General features: G+C 44.9%; 1 protein-coding gene across 2 annotated transcripts in view; it reads right to left on the reverse strand.

The window, feature by feature from the left end:
- Nucleotides 1-26,851, reverse strand: part of ERCC6L2 (ERCC excision repair 6 like 2) — a 167,358-nt gene that overhangs the window by 73,165 nt on the left and 67,342 nt on the right. For both annotated transcript variants that reach the window (XM_040355475.1, XM_040355476.1), the window contains exons 11-14: nucleotides 24,247-24,392; nucleotides 24,066-24,161; nucleotides 18,452-18,551; nucleotides 11,834-11,986 (exon numbers count right to left, since the gene is read on the reverse strand). In XM_040355475.1, the coding sequence (XP_040211409.1) occupies nucleotides 11,834-11,986; nucleotides 18,452-18,551; nucleotides 24,066-24,161; nucleotides 24,247-24,392 (495 nt within the window). The remainder of the gene's footprint in view (nucleotides 1-11,833; nucleotides 11,987-18,451; nucleotides 18,552-24,065; nucleotides 24,162-24,246; nucleotides 24,393-26,851) is intronic.

Here is a 26,851-nt window from a genome sequence, read left to right on the forward strand (position 1 = left end):
AATGTGGAGGTCTCAACCTTATACTGCAGAGCTATACAAGACTCCAATAAAGATGACCTATATAGTAATAGGGGTCCCAGAATCTAAGTTATAGGCATAGCGTAGAGTAGCGACGGAGTCCACCTCGTGTGAAAGAGGCCTAAAGCACTTAAAAAATGGGAGAAGCAGCAGGAATTTGCTTCCTCTAGGACGAATAATGAGAGAAAGAGCTGATTAGCTAATAACAGCGATTGGTTTCTTCAGCCTTAACTGTTACACTGCTGTAATATAGCCGTGGTGGGAATATTTAAAATGTCACTTTCCTGTACCAACTGTGCAGTAGCATCCAGTGCTTCAGACTAATTGGCTATACTCACTACGCAAGTCCTGAGAGTCATGAGTGTGCCATGGCAATGAACCCGAAAAGCGATCTGTTGTCAACACAGTGCACAGAGGTCTGGAAATGAAGAGCTTTGGCCTCCAAAGCTGTTGCTAAAGATACGCATATCCAGGTGGCTGCTGAGTAGAGACAAACGCAATCAGCATGACTGAAATCACAGACAAATATCTACGTTGTATGGAGTATCTTGAAAAAAAAATAAAATAAACAATAGCTCTGCCACAAAAAAAAATTTATTATTGCTAGCCGAGGAAAAGGTGCCCAACCTCCCTAAGGCCCTACCATAAAATTGAGGCATGACAGTTGGAGGCAGGGTTATATAGGACATGGCTCAATGTTTTTTTTCCTGTGTCCCAATCTGCTGATAACTATAACTATAGTATATATAAGTATAACTTGAATGTTCAAAAATTAAGGAGTTGTAAAAGCAGAAGGTTTTTTATCTTAATGCATTCTATGCATTAAGATACAAAAAATGTGTGCAGCAGCTTCCCTCCAGCACCCCCTAATACTTACCCGAGGCCCACATCTCTCTCCAGCGATGTCCACAAGTGCCTCGGCCTTCCGAGACGCTCCTCCTGATTGGCTGAGACACAGCAGTGGCACCATTGGCTCCCGCTGCTGTCAGACAAAATCAGTCAGCCAATCAGGAAAGAGATGGGGTGGGTGTGGGGGTGGGGCTGGGCCAGGGCTCTGTGTCTCCGAATGGACACAGGGAGCTGTGACTAGGCTCGGGTGCCACCACAGAAAGCCGATTGCTGTGGGGGCACTTGACAGGTGGGAGAGGCCAGGAGAGCTCAAGAGGAACTCGAGAAGAGGAGGATCTGGGCTGCTCTGTGCAAAACAACTGCAACAGAGCAGTATAACACGTTAACTATTTTTATAAGAAAAAAAAAAACAAGACTTTACAATCGCTTTACTAAATTCCAGTGCCCCTTAATGGATGATAAAGAAAATAGGATTTTTTGTACTCACCGTAAAATCCTTTTCTCTGAGTCCATGGACGGACACAGCTCCTTAAATCTCGACAAGTGGGATGTCCCCAAGCAGTGTCAAAAATGAGGGGTGGGAAATACATCAGTAAAACCAATTTTAATTTCACCCCAAAACAAGCAGAGCTCCTCAACGGAGGAGGTGCAACTTTAAACAGCCGCCTGCAAAAACTAGCGGCCGAAAGAAGCATCAGAAGATGCACTCACAGCAACCATGTAAATTCTGGAAAAAATGTGAACGGACGACCAAGTCGCCACCTCGCATACCTGCGAGACCGACGCATGATGTTGAAAAAAAACAACAGGAAGCACCCATTGCCCTGGTCGAAAGTGTCGTAATCGGAAAGGGAGCCTGCCCCTTAACAGCATAGGCCTGTATGACAGCCTACCTGATCCACCGAGAAATGGTGGTCGACGAGACCGCCAGGCCCTTTTGTGGAATCAGATCTCCGAAACGGAGCCGAAGCAGGGTGGTACACCCGCGAAGCACGTACCACACCACAAGTATGAAAGGCAACCTCTGTATGATGCGCCAGCCGAGGACAGAAGGATGGAAGAACAATGTCCTTATTCCGGCCAAAGGCCCAAACCACCTTCGGAAGAAGGGAAGGTCGCGGGTGCACCACCACCTAATCCTTATGGAGGATCAAGCATGGCAGCTTGCAAGACAAGACCGCCAACTCAGAAACCCCTCTAACAGAGGTAAAGGCCACTAAAGGGGCCACCTTCTGAGATAGTGTCAAGAGAGAGTCTCTCTGATGTTACCAAAGGGAAAGGTTCCAGAAGAACCGAGAGCACCAGAGTCAAAACTCATGGGGGGGAGAGATGGGCCAAGAGGGGGAAGTATATGACAAACCCCCCTTCACAAACAAGGGACCCACCAGGGAACGGGCCGCAAAAAGGCCACTGAAAGAACACAGCCAAGGCTCAAATCTGCCCCCAAACGGTGCTTTAAGCAATTTTTAGATCCACTCCAAGCTGTAAAAACAGCAGGACCCTGGGCACCGAGTACGTCTGTGGACGTCACTCCATCTCTTCGCACCAAGAGATGTAAGCCTGCCAGGCGCGACGGTAGATCCTCCGGAAGACAACTACCATGCCCTCAGCATTGTTGAGATGACCGAGACGGACAGACCCCGATCTCTTAAAGTCTGGCTTCCAATAGCCATGTTGAGCAAGTCAGTGACTGTACAACAGGATGAAACATGGGACCTCGAGACAGAGGTACCTCCCGCCCTGGCAACCGCCAGGGTAGACGAACCAAGGACACCGAGGCCAAGCTGGAGCGATTAGAATCATTGGGATCTCCTAAGCCTCCACTCTGTGGAGCTGCCGAGGAAGCAACTACAATGGCGGAATGGCAAAAAATTGCCAATACAGACCCCACAGGGTCACCAGCGCGACTGACGCGTCTGTACCAGATCACTAGACCTAGCCACTAGCTTTGACACCCTTTCGGTGGAGACGAGCGGCCAGGAGATCCATGCCCTGTGAGGCTCACCTGCAAGGGAGCCCAGCACAAAGACCAGACACCATGGTCCAGCATCTGGCGACTCCAGTAGCCTGCCTGCTGGTTTACCTGAAGGTAGACCGAAGTCACTGCCGTGGCGTTGTCTGGCTGAAACCAGATCGGACGACCTTGCAACCTCCTCGACCACGAGGAGAAACATAGCCTGAACGCCTAAAATAGAACAAGCACCCGGTGGTCCCAGGCGGTCACCCACCCAGGCACCAGCCAGGCCCGACCCTGGGTAACTACCGAGACCAGACGAGAGCGCATACATACAGGGAGTTGTGGCCGCAGATCCACGCAAGTCGAGCTACTCAGAGCCTACGGGACCCCCCAGGCCCACAACCCTTGAGGCTAGCATCCGTCGTAAATACCGACCACTGGAGGGAAGAAACAACTTCCTGGAACGAAGAGTCGGGGATCTCTGTCACCAACTCAGAAAGACTTTGACTAGGTGGCGCCCTGGAATCTGATGATTTCAGAGACAAGCGATTTTTAACACCTGGACAGTATTTTCCCCGGAAAACCCAAGTGTGGAACTGGGCATACAGTACCGCCTCGAAGGAGGCTACCCACAGGCCCCGGACCAGCAGGTGCCCGGAGAGAAGACCGATTGCGTGATGCCAATACCTTCACCGCAGACGGAAGAGTCCACAATTTCTCCAGGGGAAGAAGGACCTTCGCCACTGAGGAGTCCGGATCAACCCTAGATACTCCAACGCTGAGTCGGAACCTAGCATGCCCAGTATTTGAACCCTGGGTCGCACACATGGAAGACAGGCTTGCTGCCACTGAGCTACACCTGCTGGCCTAAATGTTTAACACCCACCCGAATCTTCGGAGGGTCTGAATGGGAATAACACATCCACTAGGCCTGAGACAGAAGCTGCTCTCAGAAGAAAGTCGTCCAAGTAGCCAATGAGGCAAAGCCTCGCTGTCCTAACAAAGTTAGGATAAGTGCGAGCTCCTAGCTGAAAACCCATGGTGCTGACGCCAGATCAAAAGGGAGGGCCACAGGCTGACAGAGACCCTCTCTCATCACGAAGCACAGAAAAAAAAACACTGACATGAGCAAAACGGGACATGCATGTATGCGTCCCTGATGTCCGAGGACGCCCTCCGGATGGAGCGCAGCTACCACCGAACGAATGGATTTCATGCGGAACTCACCGACGTTCACAAAGGTATTCATGGCCTGAGGCCCATAGAAAACCCCAACCCTCTCGTCCTGCAGGAAATATTTACCCCGCAGCTTAGCAAGTCCCACACTGCCCAAGGCAGACCGACGGGCCAGGAGAGGAATACACGAGGAAAGAACTTTGTTCTGTGGATAGGAGGAAACCCTATCTAGTAATCCGAAGAGACCACCTCGCAGACCCACTGGTCGGAGAGCAGGGAGGTTTCACTGAATTGTGAACCTGCAAGCCGCCCCTCCCACCTAGAGACAGGGAGGGAAGGCTACATACATTGGCAGGATTTGGGTGCCGGCGTGATCGGCTTACGCACCCAGGGATGGATTAGTCCCCCAGCTGGGCCTTTGACGGCCTGGGAGGGTTGCCCCTTAAATAATACACACACATAGTGTGTATGTATATTATGTAGGTGTATGCACACATGCCTTGGAGGAAACCGAACTACCCGGAGGAAACCACGCAGACACACGGAGCGACAATGCAAGCTCCAGGCAGAATTGGCGTCAGTGTCCGGATTCGAACCAATGACTCTCTTGCTGCCAAGTAATAGAGTTAACCACTACACCACCGTGTGCATAAAACCATTCTGAAACAGAAGCCCTGGATAACAAGGGCACAGCATTCAATGAAGCATCACAGACCTATATGAGGCCCTGGACCAGCTGGTCCGCTAGCCTAATAACTTTGGGAGAGAGTCGGTGCTCCTCCACTGTCTGGTGCAAAATGCTCACTCCGTGAGTGACTGAGACCCCAGAGTAGTGGCCACAAAGGCCGCAAGTCAGACCCCAGCATGGTAAACATGGAACGGGTCAGTACTTTGGATCTTCTATCAGTCAGATCCATACGGTTCCCACAATAGGGAGAGAGGTCACCTATACGTGACACCCGGAGGGTCCACCACCTGAGAAGAAGCCCACCTTTTGAAAAGGATCTCCTCAAAGGGGCACTGAACCGCCTGGCAGTGAGGGACTACAAAAGCCCTCAGCGGCTGTTCTCATTCCGCCTCTTAGAAATTATCAAAGAAGGGCACAGAAGGAAAAAACCTACAGCGCGGCCTGATTTGTGTGATCCAAAAAAGACCGAGCCCTCGGCGAAACCCAGCTGCACTATCCAGCTTAAGAGAGTCCCTTGCAGCAGTGAGAAGCGCACCCATAAATGCCTTATCCTGCTTTTTTTTTTTTTACTACCCAGGTAACTGGTCCATGGCTCCATAACAGAGCATTCCCCAGGGGATAACAAGGGAAGGGGGCACTCTTTTACCGCCCGTCCGCAGTTCGCCCACCCTGGCACAAAAGTGTCCAGGACCAGCAATAAAGCCTTTGTGGGAGTCCCAGGTGCTAACACCTGCTGCCATTACCAGCATGTTGGGGAAGGATCCAGATACTGACTCCATAGCCAGATACTGACCACCATTATGAGGAAAAAACTCCCAGGGCCCAGTTCAGATATGAACAAAAAACCCACCACTAGTGCTGCGCTGACTGGGGGGGGGGGTAACCCAGGGGACTCACCACACCTGAGGAGCCTGCTCAGTGCCGCTGCCCGTTTCCAGCACATCGCTGTGTGTGAGGAGAAAAGCCATGAGGTAGCTGTGAGGTATCCGGTGGTGCTGTGTGAGACAAACGGCGCCGTGCGCTGTAGGAACCAGCACTAGAGGCCGAGGACTCAGGCAAGATGGCAGCCGAGCGCAGCATATGGAGCCTCACAGTGAGGCTACAACAAAACGGCCGCCAATGGGGTTTTCAATAGGAATTGAAAATCACCCAAAAAATGGCGCCAGAGCCGCCCGAATGGCGGCAAAACGCCGCAATTTAAACGGTGAAAGCCTAAAAAGGCTGCACAGCGCCACAAAACCTCCAGAAAAAAGGACCCCCAGCATTAAAAAAAAAACACATAGGCCAGCGCACAGTCCCTCACCAAGGTACCCCGACAGCAATGAAACAGCAGAGAGAAAAAAGGGAGCAGGGAAGGAAGGATATCCAAACCCCAGGAATGCTCAGCCATACAACCCCACCTAAGAGGGAGGGACTGTACTTACCCGTCCATGCGACGACTTCGCTGACGCATTCAAGACAGGCGTACAACCACAATGGAGGTAGCTGTCGGCCCGGTCCACTGTGAGTGAGGCAACACCACAGCCCAGTCATGTGTGGACCTCGGAGCAAAGCTCACTGGCCACCCCAGGAGTCATGGGGCATGATGTGGCAGACCCAGCCTCTTTGCAAAGGTGTGCTCACGCTCGCTGGCCGGACTGAGAAGACTACAAGGATCTATAATATCCAGCCTGTCTCTCAGCCGACAGTTGACAGAAGTCAAAAATAAAATAAAATAAAAACTTTTCCTTAGGGCGCTGGGCCCAAAGGGAGCCATACGTCCTTCTCCTTTGCTAGGCAGAACGAAACTGAGGCTACATGCTGCAGTGAGGAGGGTTATGTCTGGAGGGACCGCCCCCTGGGCGGGGCTGTTCAACTCCGTTAATGTAACATGTATTTAACTATTTACATGTTTCTGCCTAGTCCTCTCCTGTAAACAGGGAACATAACCCACTTGTCAAGATTTAAGGATTTAAGGCACTGTGTCTGTCCATGGACGATAAGAGAAACACGTTTTATCAGCATATATTAGAGCTGCTTCATGTCTAATCACTTATGGCATCCAAGAATTCCTTGTGGAATTACTTTTGAGTCATCATGAACTGCAAAAATAGACAAGGACAACAGCATATTATAATAGTTTAAATAGTTATGTTGCAAGTATTGCTGTTTCACCAAAGCACTTGCACAATTCCATTAATTGTCATTACAATTAGATGCATATGTCATAACAAAAGTATTTAAAAAAAGAAAAACTACTTTCTAGTTACAGAGCATTCCTAAAGTATTCAGACTATCTTCACTTTTTTCAATATTGTTACAGTATATTGCAGCCTGATACTACAGCGGTTTAAATGAATTTTCTCATTAATCTACACCCAGTACCCCAAAATGAAAAAAAGTGCATTTTTTTTTTGTAAAATGCTTGCAAATGTATGAAAAAGTAAAAAATGAAATACCACATTGGCACAAGGCCCCTTTCACACTGGGGCGGGGGTGGCGTTGCTATTTTTAGCGGCTCTTTACCGTCAAATTTTGTGTCGCTATTCGGCCGCTAGCGGGGGCCATCTTACCACCCGTTAGCGGCCGAGAAGGGGTTAAAAACCACCAAAGTGCCCCTGCAGAGGCGCTTTTTTTTTTATTTATTTTTTTTTTTTTAAAGTGTATTTTGTGCGTGTACTCGAGAGAGGAGCCAGACTGCAGGAGTTGGGAGTAGGCAGGCCTCCCCCAGAGGCAATCTGCCATCTTTCTCCATGCCCCGGGTGGCAGTGGCGGGTGTGTGAGGGGGTCCTACCTGCTCCGCTTTGAAGCCCAACGGGGCAGAGGGACTCCCTATAAGGGAGTGAGAGGATTAGCCCGCTCAACCAGCCCCATTAGTCCTTCGCCTCTCTTTTAGAGACCGTGTGGTCAAAGTGTGTGTGTTAACCCAATTTAGAGTGCGTGTGTAGGTGTGGTGGTTTTTGTGGGAGGGGGGTGGGCGTACTAAGCACAGGCTTCCCTTGCATAGCACACCCACCGGGAGCCGGGCTGAGACCACCAAACTCAATTCACATGAAGCCGAGACCGGGATCCGAACCTCTAGCTGCAGAGGTGAATGGCTTGTCAGCACAGTGCCAATCGCGTTGAGCCACCGCAGCTCCTGCAGAGGCGCTTTGATGGCAGTATAGCCCCGGTGCCCCATTGATTTCAATGGGCAGGAGCGGTGGAGGAGCAGTATACACACCGATCCTTCACCGCTCTAAAGATTTTTTACCGTCCTGCCAGTGCACAGCTTCAGTGTGAAAGCCCTCAGGGAGAGACAGCAGGGGCTGTTTCAGGTCGGTTTGCAGGCGCTATTTTTAGCGTTATAGCGCCTGCAAAGCAACCCAGTATGAAAGGGGTCTAAGTATTCAGACTCTTTGCAACAACACTTGAAATATATATCTCTATATTATATATACATAGTTCTGAACTCGATCCTACCATGGCTACCACCACTATAACTGTCAGCTCTTTCCATAAAGATAGAACATGCATTGCCATAATTTTGACCACTGTATACAGAAAAAGAACAGTACTAAATGTCCCAGAGACAAAATATTTTTCTATGCCCAGAGACAAAGTTCTGATGCGATTCTTTAAGTCATTTAGAATTGACATGTTCATTTCTTGCTGTCAAGTAGAAGCCTATAACAGAACACCAGTTGTCACCTGCTGTTCTGTGAAGGGATCTAAAAAAGAATGGCGTTATAAAATAATTTACTACAGGGTAAATAAACACACCAGCACCTCTAGTACAGAAATCCATGAACATACCAAATGTGTAAAAGCATTCTGCAGACCAGGGCACTTCTGGTATGGACACCTTTCAACCCAATTAAAGCAGTTGTATAGTCAAAAATGTCACTTTATATTTATTAGTCCATGTCATTATTTTAAATAGTTTGCAAGTAGCCTTTTTTTTTTACCTGTATTCATCTTTAGTTATCGCTGCATTCTCGAGTGAGGACGTGTACCGCGCATACGCCGGATTCCCATTCAATCCGGCAAGCTGAGCCTCGGCCGGAAAAATTCTTTGTTTATGTCGGGGCTGCGTAATTTCCTCATGCAGACATCAGCCCCGACATCCCGCAATGCTCACCTAGAGCATGATGGTCATCACGTCACCTAGACTTGAATATTATGACCGCAGTGCACACGCGCGGGATTTCGGAAAACAGAAAGGAACTGTGGGTGGAAATTCTCACCGTGTAAGACCACAACAGAGATGGCGCGGGCTTACTACAGAAATTACACCTCACAAAATCAACGATTGATACAGTAAGACTAGTAATGAGATTTTTTATATAGGGATCAATCGATGTTGAAATAGAAAATCTTTAAGAATATGTAAATAGTTTGGATAGTACCAGAGGGTTTACTACCGCTTTAAGTTATTCCCATCAATATGTAGTACACAATCTGGGTTTATATCTTTTTTTGCTTATTAAGATCTTTAGACATGACATCACTTTATCAGTAACAACATTTAAAGGTTTTTCTAAATAGGTTCCTTTAAGCTAGTGCATTGTTGGTTCACTTACCTTTTTCTTCGATTTCCCTTCTAAATGTTTTTTTTCTTTGTCTTAATTTCTCACATCCTGTTCCTCCTCAGTAAGCTGTTCCGCCTGACTAACCCCCAGACAGAAGGGCTTGGATGATGGGGGGCAAGCTTACTGAGAAACAACAAGTGAGAAATTCAAACAAAGAAAAAAACATTTAGAAGGGAAATCGAAGGAAAATCGAAGGAAAATGTAAGTGAACCAACAACGCACTAGCTTAAAGGATCTTATTTAGAAAAAAAAAAAATGAACCTTTACAACCCCTTTAAAAATAGGTTCACACATGTCCGGCTGTGGTTTGCAGTCTGGAGTCAGGTGCGTTTCTGTTCACAGATTCAGATGCAAATTTGTACCCGAATTCACACCTTAACCCGAACCCAAAAAACACAGGGCCCTTTTTTACATTCACTTGTGTGAACTGGATGCGGTTAAAAATGCATCCAACTCGCATATATGTGAACCGAGCCTAAAGCAGTAATAAACCCAAAATCAAAAATGTTATATATTGCAGCTTACCAATTGTTACATGTGATGGTTGCATTTGTTTTATTTTTCCATTGTTTTTGCCATTAAACCTAAAAGCAAGCATTTGTTAAAGCGGGGGTTCACCCAAAAAAAATGTTTTAACATTACATCCAGCATACTAAGGACATTTACTGTATGCAGGTAATTTTTTTTTTCTCCGTACATACCGTTATATTGTCATTTTGTCCAGGGCTTCCGAGTTCTGATGACTGCGGGACTGGGCGTTCCTATCCTTCGGTTAGATGATTGACGGCTTGTGAAACAGTTCCCCTGTCGCACAACGCGCGTCACCAGATTTCCGGAAATAGCCGAGCTGCGACTCTGCACTATACGGCGCCTGCTCCCACTGTGCCATGCCAAACGCAGCCACTGTGCCATCAATTGTCGCCACTGTGCAATCAATTGTAGCCACTGTGCCCATCAATTGTCACCACTGTGCCATGCCAAACACACACACTGTGCCATCAATTGTCGCCACTGTTCCATGCCATCAAACGCAGCCACTGTGCCATCATTTATCACCATTGTGCCCATCAATTGTCACCACTGTGCCATGCCATCTAACGCAGCCACTGTGCCATCAATTGTTGCCACTGTGCCCATTAATTGTCACCATGTAGAGCTGACTGCGCAGGTGCCGTATAGTGCCGACTCGCAGCTCGGCTATTTCCGGAAATCTGGTGACGCGCGTTGTGCGACAGGGGAACGGTTTCACAAGCCGTCAATCATGTAATCCAAGGATAGGAACGCCCAGTCCTGCAGTCATCAGAACCCTGAGGCAGGGATAGGAACGCCCAGTCCCGCAGTCATCAGAACCCGGAAGCCCTGGACAAAATCAGAATATAACGGTATGTAAGGAGAAAAAAAAAGAAAAAGACCTGCATACAGTAAATGTCCTTAGCATGCTGGCTCTAGTGTTAGAAATGTGTTTTTAGGGTGAACTCCCTCTTTAAATTGCAGCTTACCGATTCCTAAATGTGATGGCTGCATTCGTTTTCTTGTTTATGTTTTTTTTTTATTATTTTCACCTTGTGATCCTGCCAGGAAGTCTGTTGTTTTTGAAAAGAACAACAATAAGACCTCTATGTGCAAATGAGGGTTTGCCATTTTTATATAGGTTGCAAGGTCTAAGTAAGGAAAAGGTATTCTTTATAACATAATTATAAGGCAAACAGTATCTGATTTGAATGTCTGTAAGCTACTAATCTCCCATCACTATTTAATGGAGATGAACACGGGTAAACATGTTTGTTGTCCAGCCTGGGTGACATCCATGCCACTCTCCATACAAACAGTGGAGTGGGTGAGTGTAGGCAGCCAGGACAAAAGTGTACTATTCACAGGATTGCCAGGTGAAAGTAAAGGGAAAAAAACGAATGAAGGCACCAAGTACTGGTAAGTTGCAATGTATTAAAATTATTTTTTTGGGTCAAGGTACACTATAAGGCACCTTTTCACATGGTGGATTCCCTTCCGATCATCAGAGGATCAACTCACAGGTCCTCTGCTGATCGAAGCAGAGCACACAGACAGATCGGCCAGAGTAAATAGACTCTGCTGTCCGTTTATACCTGACTACCCTCTACACCGATCCACCTAAATGGGAGAGGATGAATGCCATTCTTTTTTTTTTTATAGCAGACCAGATCGGACCCACCTGTCCATAGGAATGCATGGACCTTTTGATCAAGTACGCCTGAAAAACTGGCAGGTGGACCTGATTGGATCACCCATGTGAAAGGGGCCTATGCCTCTCATGTTTGCACATTTTATCAGTTCTCTTCAAAAGACTATTAAAAAAAATACAGAAAATGAGATGCAACAATACAACATTAAATAAATACACAGACAGTAAAACAACTATTACTGAACTCCATCCTGTATACAAAAAAAAAAAAAAAAAGCTATAAAAATAGCCTCTACTGTTTATTGAATCTTTTCTAAATGTCATATTATTATATAGTTATACTGTAGATGCAAATATACTAATAAATGAAAGTTGCGTAATACATAACCTTAGAACAACATAAAGAAATTATATTCACTTCAACAACCACAGACCTCTAAAATATCCTTTGTCAGACACGTCCCCTGAGTTCTCAGTTTGAATAGGTTGTGGACACCAAATAATTCGCCCTTATGTTCTCTGGATCCTTGGACAGCTTTAAAGTAGCGTTTGGCATTTTCACTTCCAACTGCCGCACAGTGAAGTTGCTATTAAAAAAGACAAATGAAAACATCAGAGGCTGTGGGCACACATCTGCAGATCACAGGAAGTCACAATAAAAGCCATAAACATCTGTGATTCAGCGTTCCCAAAGGTGTTAACGTTGGTAATGTGCATCTGTCAGTTGTTTAATAAGGGGAGTGAAAAGCTCAAAACATGATTTATTTTTACTGTATCTAGTACTGTAATTTGAAATTTGTTACCCTAGATTTTCATATTCCCAATATTTGACTAATGTACCATGCAGTTGTATAAAAAAAAAAAGTGTCCTGTTCTCTTTGTATTGCTTCCTTTGTGTAAAATCCCTGGTGCTCCTGCCAGTCCCTCTGCATTCCTACTAAAACTGACCACACTAAGCAGAACACACCATGGTCAGTTCCCTAGCTATGCTGGGAACACAGCCTGCTCTCCTGTAATGATCAGACTTGTCCTGACACAGCCCCACTGCACAGCCTTTCACTGGGAAGCTCAGTGTGCTGCTGCTTCTCCTCCTCTCCTTAGCTATTATGCAATTGAGAACAGAGAGAACAGAAGGCATATGCCCACTTAAAAAAATAAAATAAAAAAAAAGGGGAAAAAAGGTATTAGGTTATATTTTTAAATCTATACACATCTGTTTTGCCTTTCATTTGAATTTAAAGTGGTTGTAAAGTTATTTTTTTAACTTTTACCTACAGGTAAGCCTATAATAAGGCTTACCTGTAGGTAAAAAAAATCTCCCAAACCTTTACGGTTTATGGGATATTCCCCTCGCAATGAGTCGCTGAATGCAGCGGCGCATGCCGGAAAGAAGTCTTTGCGGTAGTGACGACATCACGGCATACACGGAAGATACGCCGAGGCAAAATGTCAGCTGCCTCGGCGTGGACCGGGAGGGACACAGACACCTCGTTCTAAGGTAAACATTTCATAATGAGCTAGTATGCGGTGCAAACTAGCTCATTATGCCTTTTCCATTACAGGTGTAAAAAAAAAAGTCAGCGGCTTTACTACCGCTTTAAGGGCTCATGCACATTGCATCTCAAAGAAGCAGCTCCTACTGGCTTTAGAGCTTTTTTGAGCTCTCACTTTTTCTGCCTGGAGGAGGGAAAAAGAGGTGAAGAAGAAAGAACGCAAAAGAAGAAAGAAGAAATCAGGAAAAGCAAACTCTCTCGCCTGGGGCCAAAAAATGACCACAGAACCCAGAGGCTCGGCCGGGCAAAATATTGCCACAGTTACCATGTGTCATGAAAAATCATCTCCCTGTTATGAAGGATAGTCGTGAGCTCCTCCATGTCCCTAAATTCATTGCTTTTAGAAAACCAAAGAGACTTCGGAGGCAGATTCACAGACATCAACTGTATGTTATCTAAATAAATATTTTTAATAAGAGTACTAACAAACAAATAACACTGTACCACAAAGTCTCAAGAGATGTCAACTCTTACTATATATCTCTTCCCCACTGTAGAAATTGTTCATCCAGGTGCACTTGTATCCACCCATTAGAAGAATAACATAGAATATGCACCTCCATAAAGTATGACCTTCAATCGGATGAGGAAAGCTCTCCCTAAGCACTGGGGTAAGAATATCCTTCACATCATATCCAAAGCTATAGGAGAGGTATTTTAAGAGTCTTCATATACAGTGAGGAAAATAAGTATTTGAACACCCTGCTATTTTGCAAGTTCTCCCACTTGGAAATCATGGAGGGGTCTGAAATTGTCGTCGTAGGTGCATGTCCACTGTGAGAGACATAATCCAAAAAAAAAATAGCAGAAATCACAATTTATGATTTTTTAACTATTTATTTGTATGATACAGCTGCAAATAAGTATTTGAACACCTGTCTATCAGCTAGAATTCTGACCCTCAAAGACCTGTTAGTCTGCCTTTAAAATGTCCACCTCCACTCCATTTATTATCCTAAATTAGATGCACCTGTTTGAGGTCATTAGCTGCATAAAGACACCTGTCCACCCCATACAATCAGTAAGAATCCAACTACTAACATGGCCAAGACCAAAGAGCTGTCCAAAGACACTAGAGACACAATTGTACACCTCCACAAGGCTGGAAAGGGCTACGGGGAAATTGCCAAGCAGCTTGGTGAAAAAAGGTCCACTGTTGGAGCAATCATTAGAAAATGGAAGAAGCTAAACATGACTGTCAATCTCCCTCGGACTGGGGCTCCATGCAAAATCTCACCTCGTGGGGTCTCAATGATCCTAAGAAAGGTGAGAAATCAGCCCAGGACTACACGGGAGGAGCTGGTCAATGACCTGAAAAGAGCTGGGACCACCGTTTCCAAGGTTACTGTTGGTAATACACTAAGACGTCATGGTTTGAAATCATGCATGGCACGGAAGGTTCCCCTGCTTAAACCAGCACATGTCAAGGCCCGTCTTAAGTTTGCCAATGACCATTTGGATGATCCAGAGGAGTCATGGGAGAAAGTCATGTGGTCAGATGAGACCAAAATAGAACTTTTCGGTCATAATTCCACTAACCGTGTTTGGAGGAAGAAGAATGATGAGTACCATCCCAAGAACACCATCCCTACTGTGAAGCATGGGGGTGGTAGCATCATGCTTTGGGGGTGTTTTTCTGCACATGGGACAGGGTGACTGCACTGTATTAAGGAGAGGATGACCGGGGCCATGTATTGCAAGATTTTGGGCAACAACCTCCTTCCCTCAGTTAGAGCTTTGAAGATGGGTCGAGGCTGGGTCTTCCAACATGACAATGACCCGAAGCACACAGCCAGGATAACCAAGGAGTGGCTCTGTAAGAAGCATATCAAGGTTCTGGCGTGGCCTAGCCAGTCTCCAGACCTAAACCCAATAGAGAATCTTTGGAGGGAGCTCAAACTCCATGTTTCTCAGCGACAGCCCAGAAACCTGACTGATCTAGAGAAGATCTGTGTGGAGGAGTGGGCCAAAATCCCTCCTCCAGTGTGTGCAAACCTGGTGAAAAACTACAAGAAACGTTTGACCTCTGTAATTGCAAACAAAGGCTACTGTACCAAATATTAACATTGATTTTCTCAGGTGTTCAAATACTTATTTGCAGCTGTATCATACAAATAAATAGTTAAAAAAATCATACATTGTGATTTCTGGATTTTTTTTTTTTGATTATGTCTCTCACAGTGGACATGCACCTACGATAACAATTTCAGACCCCTCCATGATTTCCAAGTGGGAGAACTTGCAAAATAGCAGGGTGTTCAAATACTTATTTTCCTCACTGTATATGCAGAACTTTTTAAGGATGGTTGCCACCTAGTGGCGATTACACCTCATTACATGTATTTCTTATTTAGATTACGTGTTTTGGTTTAATTTGAGGACTATGAATTCCAGCATTTCATTTATATGTATATAGAATTTTCGAGCACTGCACTGTAACATTTTAAAAATTTTACTGTTGATATGGTGTTTTTGGGGTGATCTGCAGTGCCATTTGACCTCCAAACATGGTGTGCAGTATGGCATCCAAAGAGTTGAATTTTTGTCTCATCTGACCAGACTATATTCTCCAAGTATTTTACAGGCTTGTGTAAATGTTGTACAGCAAACTTTAAACGAGCATCAACATGCTTTTTCTTCAGTAATGGAGTCTTGCGTGGTGTGCGTACATACAGGCCATGGCGGTTGAGTGCATTACTTATTGTTTTCTTTGAAACAATTGTACCTGCTAATTCCAGGTCTTTCTGAAGCTCTCCACAAGTGGTCCACAGTACAAATTATGCAAGCCCCCAGATATTGCCCTTCTGGTATACCTTGTATCAATGATACTGGATAAAAATTAGCTAAATTTAGTAACTTGTTAGATGAAGTGCACTTCCTAAATAATTTTACACTCATCACCCCTCCATCATTCCTAATAATAAGGTCCTAAAATTAAATAAGGATCCTAACACTGTAGGTACTGTGAATATCTACTAAACTTGCACAGTTTAGGACATATTTAGAGTGCATGGAGCCAATGACGTTGGTTGGGATGAAAGAAAAGAAGCTGGGATAGCCGCACTCCAAAAAAACTCCTCCTTTAATTAAAAAATCACAAAACGCATGCCACAGCAAAAAACAGCACAACAAAAGAAAAGCCGACGTTTCGCACTATGAATAAGCACTAAGGCATAGTGCGAAACGTCAGCTTTTCTTTTGTTGTGCTGTTTTTTGCTGTGGCATGCGTTTTGTGATTTTTTAATTAAAGGAGGAGTTTTTTTGGAGTGCGGCTATCCCAGCTTCTTTTCTTTCATCCCAACCTGCATTTTTATTGCACTGCCTGCACCCTAGACTCGGATCACAGGAAACAGATCACCTGGTTTTCTTTGAGCGGTTACCCACTTTCTCAGCCAATGACGTTATCGACGCATTCTCTCTGAAGGTCCGACTTACCAAGCCGGATCTTCAGAGCCTGTGCTGTAGTTGGTGGCTCCCGAGTGCATACCACTCACAGCGCTGGAGCCCACAAACCCGGAGGAAACAGCTGTCTCAGTGGTGTGTGGGTGCCGCTGGAGGGCTTTGTTCTAAGGTATTTCATAATGAGCTAGTATGCAATGCATACTAGCTTATTATGCCTTTGTCTTACGGGTGTTTTTTTTCCCCTCTGGGCTTACAACCCCCTTAACAAACCCACCTGGTTCTTCCACTCCTCGGCCCGGATTCACAAAGCACTTGCGCCGACGTATCTCGAGATATGCCGCGTAAGTGTAAAAATGCGCCGTCGTATCTATGCGCCAGACTCAGAAACTAAGATACGCCTGAAAATAGGCTTCATCCGACCGATGTAACTTGCCTACGCCGGCGTAGAGTGGGCACATATTTACGCTGGACGTATTTGGCGCTCCCATTGATTTTCTATTCACATATGCAAATGAGGGAGATACGCCGATTCACGAACGTCCGTCCGTCCGACGCAGTGCGCGTAAAGTCATACGTCTGGCGTAAAGTTATGCCCCATAAAGAAGGTGTAACTCAGCAGCATCCATGCAAAGGGCTGCACCAGGGAACACAAGCCGACGTTTACGTAGGACGTGAATATGACTAGGTGTAGGTTACGTTCACGCTGTAGGCAGTGATCCGACGTATCTTAGGCAGTTGTTCCAACGTGATTGTGAGCATGTGCACTGAGATGCGCCCACGGGACGGCGCATGCACAGTTGGCGATACGTATCTGTCTGGCGCTCGGCCCATCATTTGCATGGGGTCACGCCTCATTAGCATGGCTCACGCCCACTTCCACTTACGCCGACTTATGCCTTGGAAACCCAGCGCAGATTTGGAAGCACTGGCTTTGTGAATTCAGTGCTTGCCTGTCTGCGCTGCGTCGGCGTAGCGTGAAGGAGATAAATATGCGCCAGTGTCTGTGAATCCGGGCCCTCCTGTCCAGAGGATGAAAACATCATCGATATAACTGTACCACATAAGAATCTCGGACAGGTATACCAACAATGTCTCCTCCCCAACCAAGCATCTTTCGCATCACCAAGAAAGAGATTGGTATATGTTGGTACCCATCGCTGTACCCTGGACCTGGTAATAGCTCCCATTATTAAACATAAATAATTTAATTAATCAAGAGGAACATAGATCTACCACAAAGGCATTTTTCCCTTGTTTATTTAGATTTAGGCTATTCTTTCAGACAGCCTTCCAAGTTGCCTCCTTTCAGCTTTTTGACCTTTATACCTTTTAATCCTCCAAATACATTTTGGCCATCATTAATATACAATAATTTCAAAAGCTATAGTGCAGTAATTTTTAGTAAGAAAAAAAACACTTCCAAGTGCAAACTCAAATTAAAAATACAAATGGCAGCATTCAGTATGGTTACTATACCACATGGTTCCAAGATGGTCCAAGATGGTTCCCGTAGACCCAACTTCCTGTTTGTTTTCTACATGTGTTCCAAAGACTAGAAATGATGTAGGCGGAAATGATCTTATGATGAATAGCCCCCTCCCAACATGTTTCGGCCAATTGTTAAAACATTTATTTATTTGTGATTATGTAATTTATTTAAGTATAAGGACACTCTGGATGGACTTTGAATTCACTTTATGTTTTTTCACTGGATACTTATCATGGTAAATGAGTTGGTTATGTATCACATTTTTTTACTTTGATTGCAAGAGCACAATGTTTATGTATTTAAGTGCAGCACTTTATTGTATTTATCACAAAATAACTTTTATGCACTTAGATAGGGGGTTATATGGTTCACAGTGCTAGCAGCCTCCAAGGAGCAGGAACATCACAGTAGTAGCATAAGCACAGGATCTTTGTAGTTTTTCCCCACCAAAAGAAAGTTCTATCTCAACATAAATTGTATTTGGTTACAGGGTTGCATGCCCCACTGTCATTCAAAGTGTGACTGTGTTGACAATTGAAAATTAGACTGGACTGGAAAGGGGTGAAAGTGTTCAGACTCGAGTTAGTTAATGCAGGAAGGAGTCTTACCTGTTTGTAAACCTGCCTTAAATAGATCATTTCTTCCACAGTGCCCAGGGATATTAGCCTAAATACTTTTACATCCCTGCATTGTCCGATTCGATAGGCTCTGGAAAACAATAACACATCACAATTACTGTAAATATGTAAGCTCCAAGCACATTACAGAGTGCTGAAGAACCATATTATTATAATATACTGTTGTTCCCTTTTAATCTTGTGACAACTTAGGTTTAATTTTTACACAAAATGCAATTTGTATTTTGAAAGACCTTCAAGAACATACTGCCATCATTGTCCAGTAAACCATTTAATGACCACATAATAAAGTTGCCCAATCACTTTGTTCTACGATTCTTCTAATAAATACTATCTATCTATTTACAAGAAAACATACAGCTGCTTAGAGCTGTAAACATGGAAAAATGTAACAAAGTTATACCCCCCCCCCCCCCCCCCCATTGGATTTGGCAGACAGGCCTGCTGCCAAACCAACCCATTCAAGTGAACAGGGCTGCGTTGCAACTGCCCTTGAAGTATGTGCAATGCATGCAGTTGCAGCGCTATTGTGCAGCCTTTTCCAGATTAAAACAGGCAGTGAGGAGGCGACATATTGCCTTCTAGCCTGTCAACCTCCCTTTGAACAGCAATCCACCACAAATCGCTTTTCAGAAAGGCTGCAAGGGCTATTCTGCCCATGTGAACAAGCCATTACAGACACAAAACACAGGGATATAGAAAGAGGTGGACACCAGCAAAAAGAAAAACTATTGAAGACCAGATCACCAAAACCTCTCCCCTTTCCATCATGACAGAGTCCTAGGAGGTTGGATGCTTTCACCTCAACTCTGCCATATTTTCTCTTTCACCAACATTCTCAATACTTTGTGGATGTTTTTTTTTCTCTTCAATCAAGAATTTTATTACACTGCTTGGGGTGGTCTCTACACAAAAGTTTTACAGATTTGCTTATCCTCATCACTGCCTTTGAGGCCATACCCAAACACCAATGAACTTAAAGTGGAGGTTCACCCTAAAACAATTATCTAACATTACATCCAGCATACTGCCGACATGAACAGTATGCTGGTATTTTTTTTTTCTCCGTACATACCATTATATTATCATTTTCCCCCAGGCTTCCGGGTTCTAATTCCCGCGGGACTGGGCGTCTGCGCCCGCCGTGTAGAGCTAACTGCGCAGGCGCTATTTAGAGTCGATTCGCAGGTTGGCTATTTACGGAAAACTGGTGACGCGCCTTATGCACCTTGCAAAGTTTTTCACCAGACGTCAATCATCTACCTCCTGAATAGGAACGCCCAGTCCCACGGGAATCAGAACCCGGAAGGCGGGGGGGAAATTACAATATAACGGTATGTACGGAGAGAAAAAAAAATACCAGCATACTGTTCATGTCGGCAGTATGCTGGATGTAATGTTAGATAATTGTTTTAGGGTGAACCTCCACTTTAAGTTCAGAATATTTTTAAAGTGGCTGCAAAGTGTAAAGGTTTTTTACCTTAATGCATTCTTTGCATTAAGGTAAAAAACCTTCCAAGTTTAATACTCCTTCCTCACCCAAGCCCTTCTGAATACTTAGTGAGCCCAAACTTGATCCAGAGCTGTGCCTGGGAGCAGAATAGCTGCCATCTCTCACCTCAATGGACATGGAGGCAGCAGGCGAGAACATCTGGTTCCTGCCAATCAAATCCAGTGAGCAGGGGGTGGGACCAGGCCGCTCTATGTGTGTCCATAGACCTGAGGCCACATATCTGCCCACATAGCAAGTGGGGGGCCCAAGAAGAGGCGGAATACCATTGACAGAGTAGTTAAGTAACATGTTTCTTATTTTAATAGCCTTTAGTAACTATTTAAGAACTGGGTGCAGAGAGTGTGTATTTTCCCAGGAACATAGAATGTGAAGATTGCACAATGGAGGACTTGGAAAGAATTTGTGCTTATCAGTGTTAATTTCATCGTAAATTTTGTCATTAACAAAATGAACACTACTTTCGTCGACTAAAACAATTTAGGATGACTAAAATACGACAAAAACTAAAATGCCATTTCTCTTCTGTTCATGGACTGACACAGCAGCATCTTGACATATGGGTATTATCCTCCTGTTAGGAGATTGACTAGGCAGAAAAACAGCAGGTTAAGTGTTAAAACACAGTACAGTACCGCCCGGGGGCAGTCCCACTGGGTACATCCCCTCTCCCTGCATCATGCAGCCCAGTTTTTTTCTGCCTAGCATAGGAGAAGGACTTGGCTCCCTGTGGACCCATGGGTCCTGGGGATTTTGTCTACCTTTTTGATCCTAAGATCTATCAACTGCCGACTGGGTGACAGGCTGGATCCCAGATCCTTGTAGTCCCCCCAGTTTCAGCCATCGAGCGCGTGCCGACATTTTAGCTACTTGCTGGGTCATCCACGACACGCCCTGTTGCTCCAGGGGTAGCCGGTGTGCTATATGCTCCGGGGCACACATTTGACGTGTCACACTGTGCCGGGCCGACAGCCATGCCGTAACCACGCAGACGTTGGGTCTGTCTAGGATGCTTGCAGCTGGTCCTCGCAGGATGGGTAAGTAGCAGTACCCCTGCCCCGGCAGGGTGGTACAGCTGGGCATCCACCATTCCGTGAGTGTCTGGGACGCCAGCGCCCCAACTATGGTTGGGCGTACCGCCGAACCTACTACAGTGTATAGGTTGCGGGATATCGACTCTGCCTTCTTGTCCGCTGGGTCCTTGAAGGCAGGAGCCCCCTCCCCTGGAAGGGTGGTTAGCTTGTTTAGTCTGGACACAGGAGGGTCCACTAACGGGGGCGAGGTCCATTTCTTCAAGAAACTCTCCTCTAGTGGGTAACGTACCGCCAGGTTTTTAGGTACAAAAAAGTTTTTTGTGGTCTGTCCCATTCCTTGTATAACAGTTTGTCTAAATAAGACACACAAGGGAACACCTTAGCAGTGCGGGTCGCCTTACGGAACCCAAAGGGGACCGGCGCTTCTGTTGCTTCTACAGACACCTCTATCTTTAGGGTATCTTGCACTGCGGTGATAAAGTCACTCACCAGAGCCTTCTCGCGAGCTGACCTGGGTCCAGAGTCTGGCTGATCTAGGTCTGCATCGTCAGATACCTCAGAGTCAGGGTCTTGAGTCGTAGCTAGACCTGGCTCCGTATCTGAGTTGTCCCCAGAAGATGGCGGGGGGAGGGGACACTTTCTCTGCTTCCACCTTGGCAATGAAGGCATCTAGGATTGCCGACATAGCGTCAACCGATACATCGGGTGCAGGGGCATCAATTGCCAGCTCAGTTGTTTCAGGGAAAAAAAACGTCTGTTTCTGACGCCATTCTGCCCACACGCTTGACACAGGGATTTCAAGCAAGGTGGACAACCCACCCTCCTAACTGCAGCAGAGATAAGGGGTTCCCCCCCAGAGGACTTACCACCCTGGAACCAGCACTGCCATGCCACTTAGCTGAGCTGCTTATTGTCCGCTGAATCTGTCAGTCTGCTGAATGGCTGCTATTAAAACAGCCTGTTTGCTAGTCAGCAGCGTGTGTCTGTTTGGCTGCTGATTTATAAAGATGGCCGCCACACAGGCACTAGAGGTCAACCATACTGATGGCTCCAAAGGCATGGCAGCCAGTGTATAGGCTTAGGCTACAAGAAAATGGCTGCCGAGCGGGACGCTAGAGGCCCCAGCTTCATGGAATGCTGCCAGGGCGTAGCCGTTTAAGCGCCCTACCTGAGGCGCACCGCGCAGGCCGCTGAGCGGCCGGGAGACACGGTACAGCCCCCTGGGGCGCCGAGCGACCAACACCTCCAGAGCGCTGGGCGGCTACAAGAAAATGTCTGCCGTAGTAACATATAGACCCCAGAAGTATGGCCGCCAAACCAAGTAGAGCCAATACAGTGCGGCTACAAGAAAATGGCCGCCGTAGTAACATATAGATCGTTTACATTCCCCCTAGCAGTGCTACCTTCTTCTTGATGCCTTTCCTAAAAGTAGCAATTTCCATACTGCTCCCCTGTTTTTTCACTGGCCTTTCAGCCTTAAAGCAGAGGTCCACTATAGCTGCTGACTTTTAAATTGCACATTTACCTGTCTAGAGTGCTCGCTATGTCGGCCGTCCGAGGTCGAACCGTCCTCCAGATCGTGTGCCAGGGCCGCCAGCCTCATTAAGGGAAACAGGCCTTGCGGCTTCACTCCCCGTTTCCTACTGCGCATGAGCGAGTCACTCTGCGCTTTGTGAATGGGCGGCTGCCTTCTGGGACACACACAGGTCCCAGAAGACAGCGCACCCTATTTCCCAGGAGGCAACGCGGGAGGAGAAAATAGAAGATCACCGCAGAATAGGAAGTGACCGATTAGGACGATCTGCCCAGCAACAGCCATTTCTGGTAAGTATACATTTAGTTTTTTTTTGGGGGGGGGGGGGGCTTTTTGGCCAATTTTATTTTTGGGTGGACCTCCGCTTTAATCCTTAAGAAACTCTTCTAGTAAGATTTCCAGATTTTTTTTTTGGATCTCTCTGTGGATCTCTCTGTGGCTGTTGTCCACCCCCCATTTGGATGCCCCACGCGTCTATAATTTTCTATTCCTTCAATGGACACAGGTCCCACCTTTCTGAGCCTTGACCCATGTACTGCTTGTTCACAAAACCAAAGCATGGCCGTTAGAGGTGGCTTGCCAACCTACTAAAAGCAGTTGCCTAAAACTTCTGTCACATCTATGATTTCTATGTCTCTGTATCCCTCAATGAACTAAAAATAAGAAAAAAATAAATACAATTATGGTAAATACAAAAATCTTATTTTTTGGTACAAGTGGCCCTGTGGTGGCAAGGTCATTATAAAGAATCTGTTGGCTACCAATTTCCTAAAATTAGAATGGAGCTTTTAAGTCAAACTGCTGGACATGCATTAAACTCAGTCATATGAGGTCAAAAAAAGCCACAAATACAAACAGTTTTGATATGCTAATAGAAGAGGGCAGCAGGAGGCCAGGTTCTTAATATCTTTGGACATCTTTTGCACAAACTTGGCCAAAACACAGATGTTAATACAAACTATAACACAAGTTTAAAAAAACAGTGCAAAAATATAAAGACCCTGTCACAAACCTGTCAAAAACTGCAGATGAAAGCACAGAAAAAGTATTTTATTTTCTTATTTGCAGGGATTTTCCATTCCATAAACAATTTTTTTCACCTGCAATGTGCCTTTGAAATTGCTAGAAAATTTAAATACTCCTAGGAGTGTCTAATCACTGTCTGTGCTAGCCTAGTTCCTCCACTCTCCACATAACCTTTTATTTATCTGCCAGGGAATATGCAAATAAATAGAATACCCAAATGACAATCACTTAAATCATAGCTCCAAGTCTACCAATACCACATCCAAGATGGCAGCAGAAGTCTCAATGCTTGTACGTATCTACACAAAGAGGCATTTACAAGTATATAACATGAATAAAATACATTAAATGCATATATAATATTATGGGAAGATTGTTGTTGAAATATATGGTCTGGCGATAGAATCTCTTAAGGTCATCTCCATCATTTTCCTGAGGTTAACATACAATGATACAAACAAAGTAACGTGGGACAATTACCTGTCAATTGCCTGGAGGTCATTTGCTGGATTCCAAGTTGGATCAAAGATCACCACTATGTTTGCACCAACAAAATTAAGTCCTAGTCCACCTGCCCTTTAATAACACAAGGAGAACAATTACCACAAAAAAATTCCAGATTTGTAACGTAATAAAAGTTTACATTTAAAGTGAAACTTACATAGTTGAAACTAAACAAATGTTCACATCTTGCTCACTGTTGAACTCCTTTACAATATTTACTCTGTCTTCTGGCTTGGTGTTTCCATCAAGTCTCCGATAATCTAGTCCTGATGCCATGCAGTATCTTTCCAAAACATCTAGAAGCTAATGTTCACGATATTTAAAAAAAAGTAGTAAAAAACAAGAAGTGCACCTACAAGGCACAGTTAATTTTTTTAATCCAAGTTTAAAATGGTTAGTCCAAATTTACTTACTTTTTACAAAAATATATTTCTATGCATTAGTGTTCTCAATGCATTAATATGCTGTGCTTTGCAATAGAATGCTTACTTTTTTAGATACTCATTGTCCTCCCTTCTCTGTCCTGCAGATAGCAGGATGTACAACTGTTGGATGCACATCCCCATGAAACTTGTGAATGAGCACTCTGCTTCATTCACTACCCATGCTTGCCTCTTTCACGCTTGCAGAATGCCGAGTTGCAGAGAGTAGACTGTACAAACGTGGATATAGAACAAAACCAAGTGCTCGTTTGTGAGTTTCTGGGTCCCTGCTGAACTGGGCGAATTCAGATCCATCTATGGCCACCTTAACCACTTAAGGACCTTGGCTGTTTTTCAGATTTGGCGTTTACAAGACTAAAACTGTTTTTTTTTGCTAGAAAATTACTTAAAACCCCCAAACATTATATATATTTTTTTCCTAACACCCTAGAGAATAAAATGGCGGTCATTGCAATACTTTTTGTCACACCGTATTTGCGCAGCGGTCTTACAAGCGCACTTTTTTTTGAAAAAAAAAAACACTTTTTTGAATTAAAAAATATGACACCAGTAAAGTTAGCCCAATTTTTTTATATATTGTGAAAGATAATGTTACGCCGAGTAAAATGATACCCAACATGTCACGCTTCAAAAATGTGCCCGCTCGTGGAATGGCGTCAAACCTTTACCCTTCAAAATCTCCATAGGCGACGTTTAAAAAATTCTATAGGTTGCATCTTTTGAGCTACAGAGGAGGTCTAGGGCTAGAATTATTGCTCCAACGATCGCAGTGATACCTCACTTGTGTGGTTTGAACACCGTTTTCATATGCGGGCACTACTCACGTATGCGTTCGCTTTTGTGCGCGAGCTCGTCGGGACGGGGCGCTTTAAATTTTTTTTTAGGGGGTTTTCTTATTTTTATTTGTTTTATAAATTTTTACACTGAAAAAAAAAATGGATCACTTATTCCTATTACAAGGAATGTAAACATCCCTTGTAATAGAAATAAGCATGACAGGTCCTCTTAAATATGAGATCTGGGGTCAAAAAGACCTCAGATCTCATATTTAGACTTAAATGCAAAAAAAATTTAAAATAAAAAAAATTGTCATTTAAAAAAAAAAACAACTAGAAAATATTGCTTTAAGAAGCATGGGCGGAAGTGATGTTTTGACGTCACTTCCGCCCTGCTATGCTATGGGGATAGGTGGGGGCCATCTTGCCCTCACTCGTATCTCAGCCGAGCAGGGGACAGGACCTGATCGCCTCCCCCGCTACCGACGGCTCCGGTAAGCAGCGGAGGGCGCGGGAGAGCGGCGGGAGGGGGGGCCCTTCTCCAGCCGCCGATAACGGTGATCTCGCGGCGAATCCGCCGCGGAGACCACTGTTATCGTTTACAGGACCGCTCACAGTAAAAATATCTCGGGTTTGGCAGCAGCTGCTGCCGTTACCAAGATATCCATCTTTAAAAACAGGACGTATATAGTCGTGAGCGGGTCCTTAAGTGGTTAAAGTGTTACTTTACCCACAACAGTAAAATCAGTCTGTATATGCAGTAAAGCATGCTTGTTATACCCACTGTTGAACCTAAGGGATTAATCCTCTGCATTGTCTAAAAAGGCTGTTTGATCCTGTATGCACAGTTCCACCTCTTCTTCCACCGACTCCAAATCAGATCCAGATAACAGAGTCTATTGAGTCAGGCTGCATATGCTTAGTTTAGTGTGTATTGCTAGAGAGTTTTTTATTTTTTGGGAGAGTGCATGTGATCAGCACAGGGCCAGGGTCAGGGAACCTGGATCCTGATAGGACAGCTCAGTGCAGTATAAAAACTCATTAAGCTTTAACCAGGAACTGATAGAAGTTTCAAGACTGCTATATACTGCTGATGAGAAAAGGTCTTTAGTTCATATTTACTAAAATGATTTAATTTCCTTGTTCTGTGTACTGTGGGAGACCAGATATAGTGAATGCAGGGTTCTGGGTTCTGGGTTTAGTAACACTTTAAGTAAAGGTAAACCGATTCTTTAAATGTAAATAAGTGCACCTTTTAAAGAACTTCAGACAATTACATACAGTAAGTACGGTAATAAAATTAGCTTGGTGTACAGTTACCGAACAGACACTACTTACCATAAAAAGCAACAGAGAAACCTAACTGGTTATTTTTTTATAGTATTTTAAGTACATTTTTAGTCATTCAACAGTATTAAACAATTACACAGTTCAGTTGGTAGCTCCAGGTGCCTTCTCATGCACTTGTTGATATGTTGTGGCCATAGGTGTACGCAAGGGGTGTGCCAAGTGTGCCTGTGCACACCCCAATCACTACGTGTAG

The sequence above is a fragment of the Rana temporaria genome, chromosome 1 (assembly GCF_905171775.1).
Source record: "Rana temporaria chromosome 1, aRanTem1.1, whole genome shotgun sequence".
Classification (NCBI taxonomy): Eukaryota; Metazoa; Chordata; class Amphibia; order Anura; family Ranidae; genus Rana; species Rana temporaria.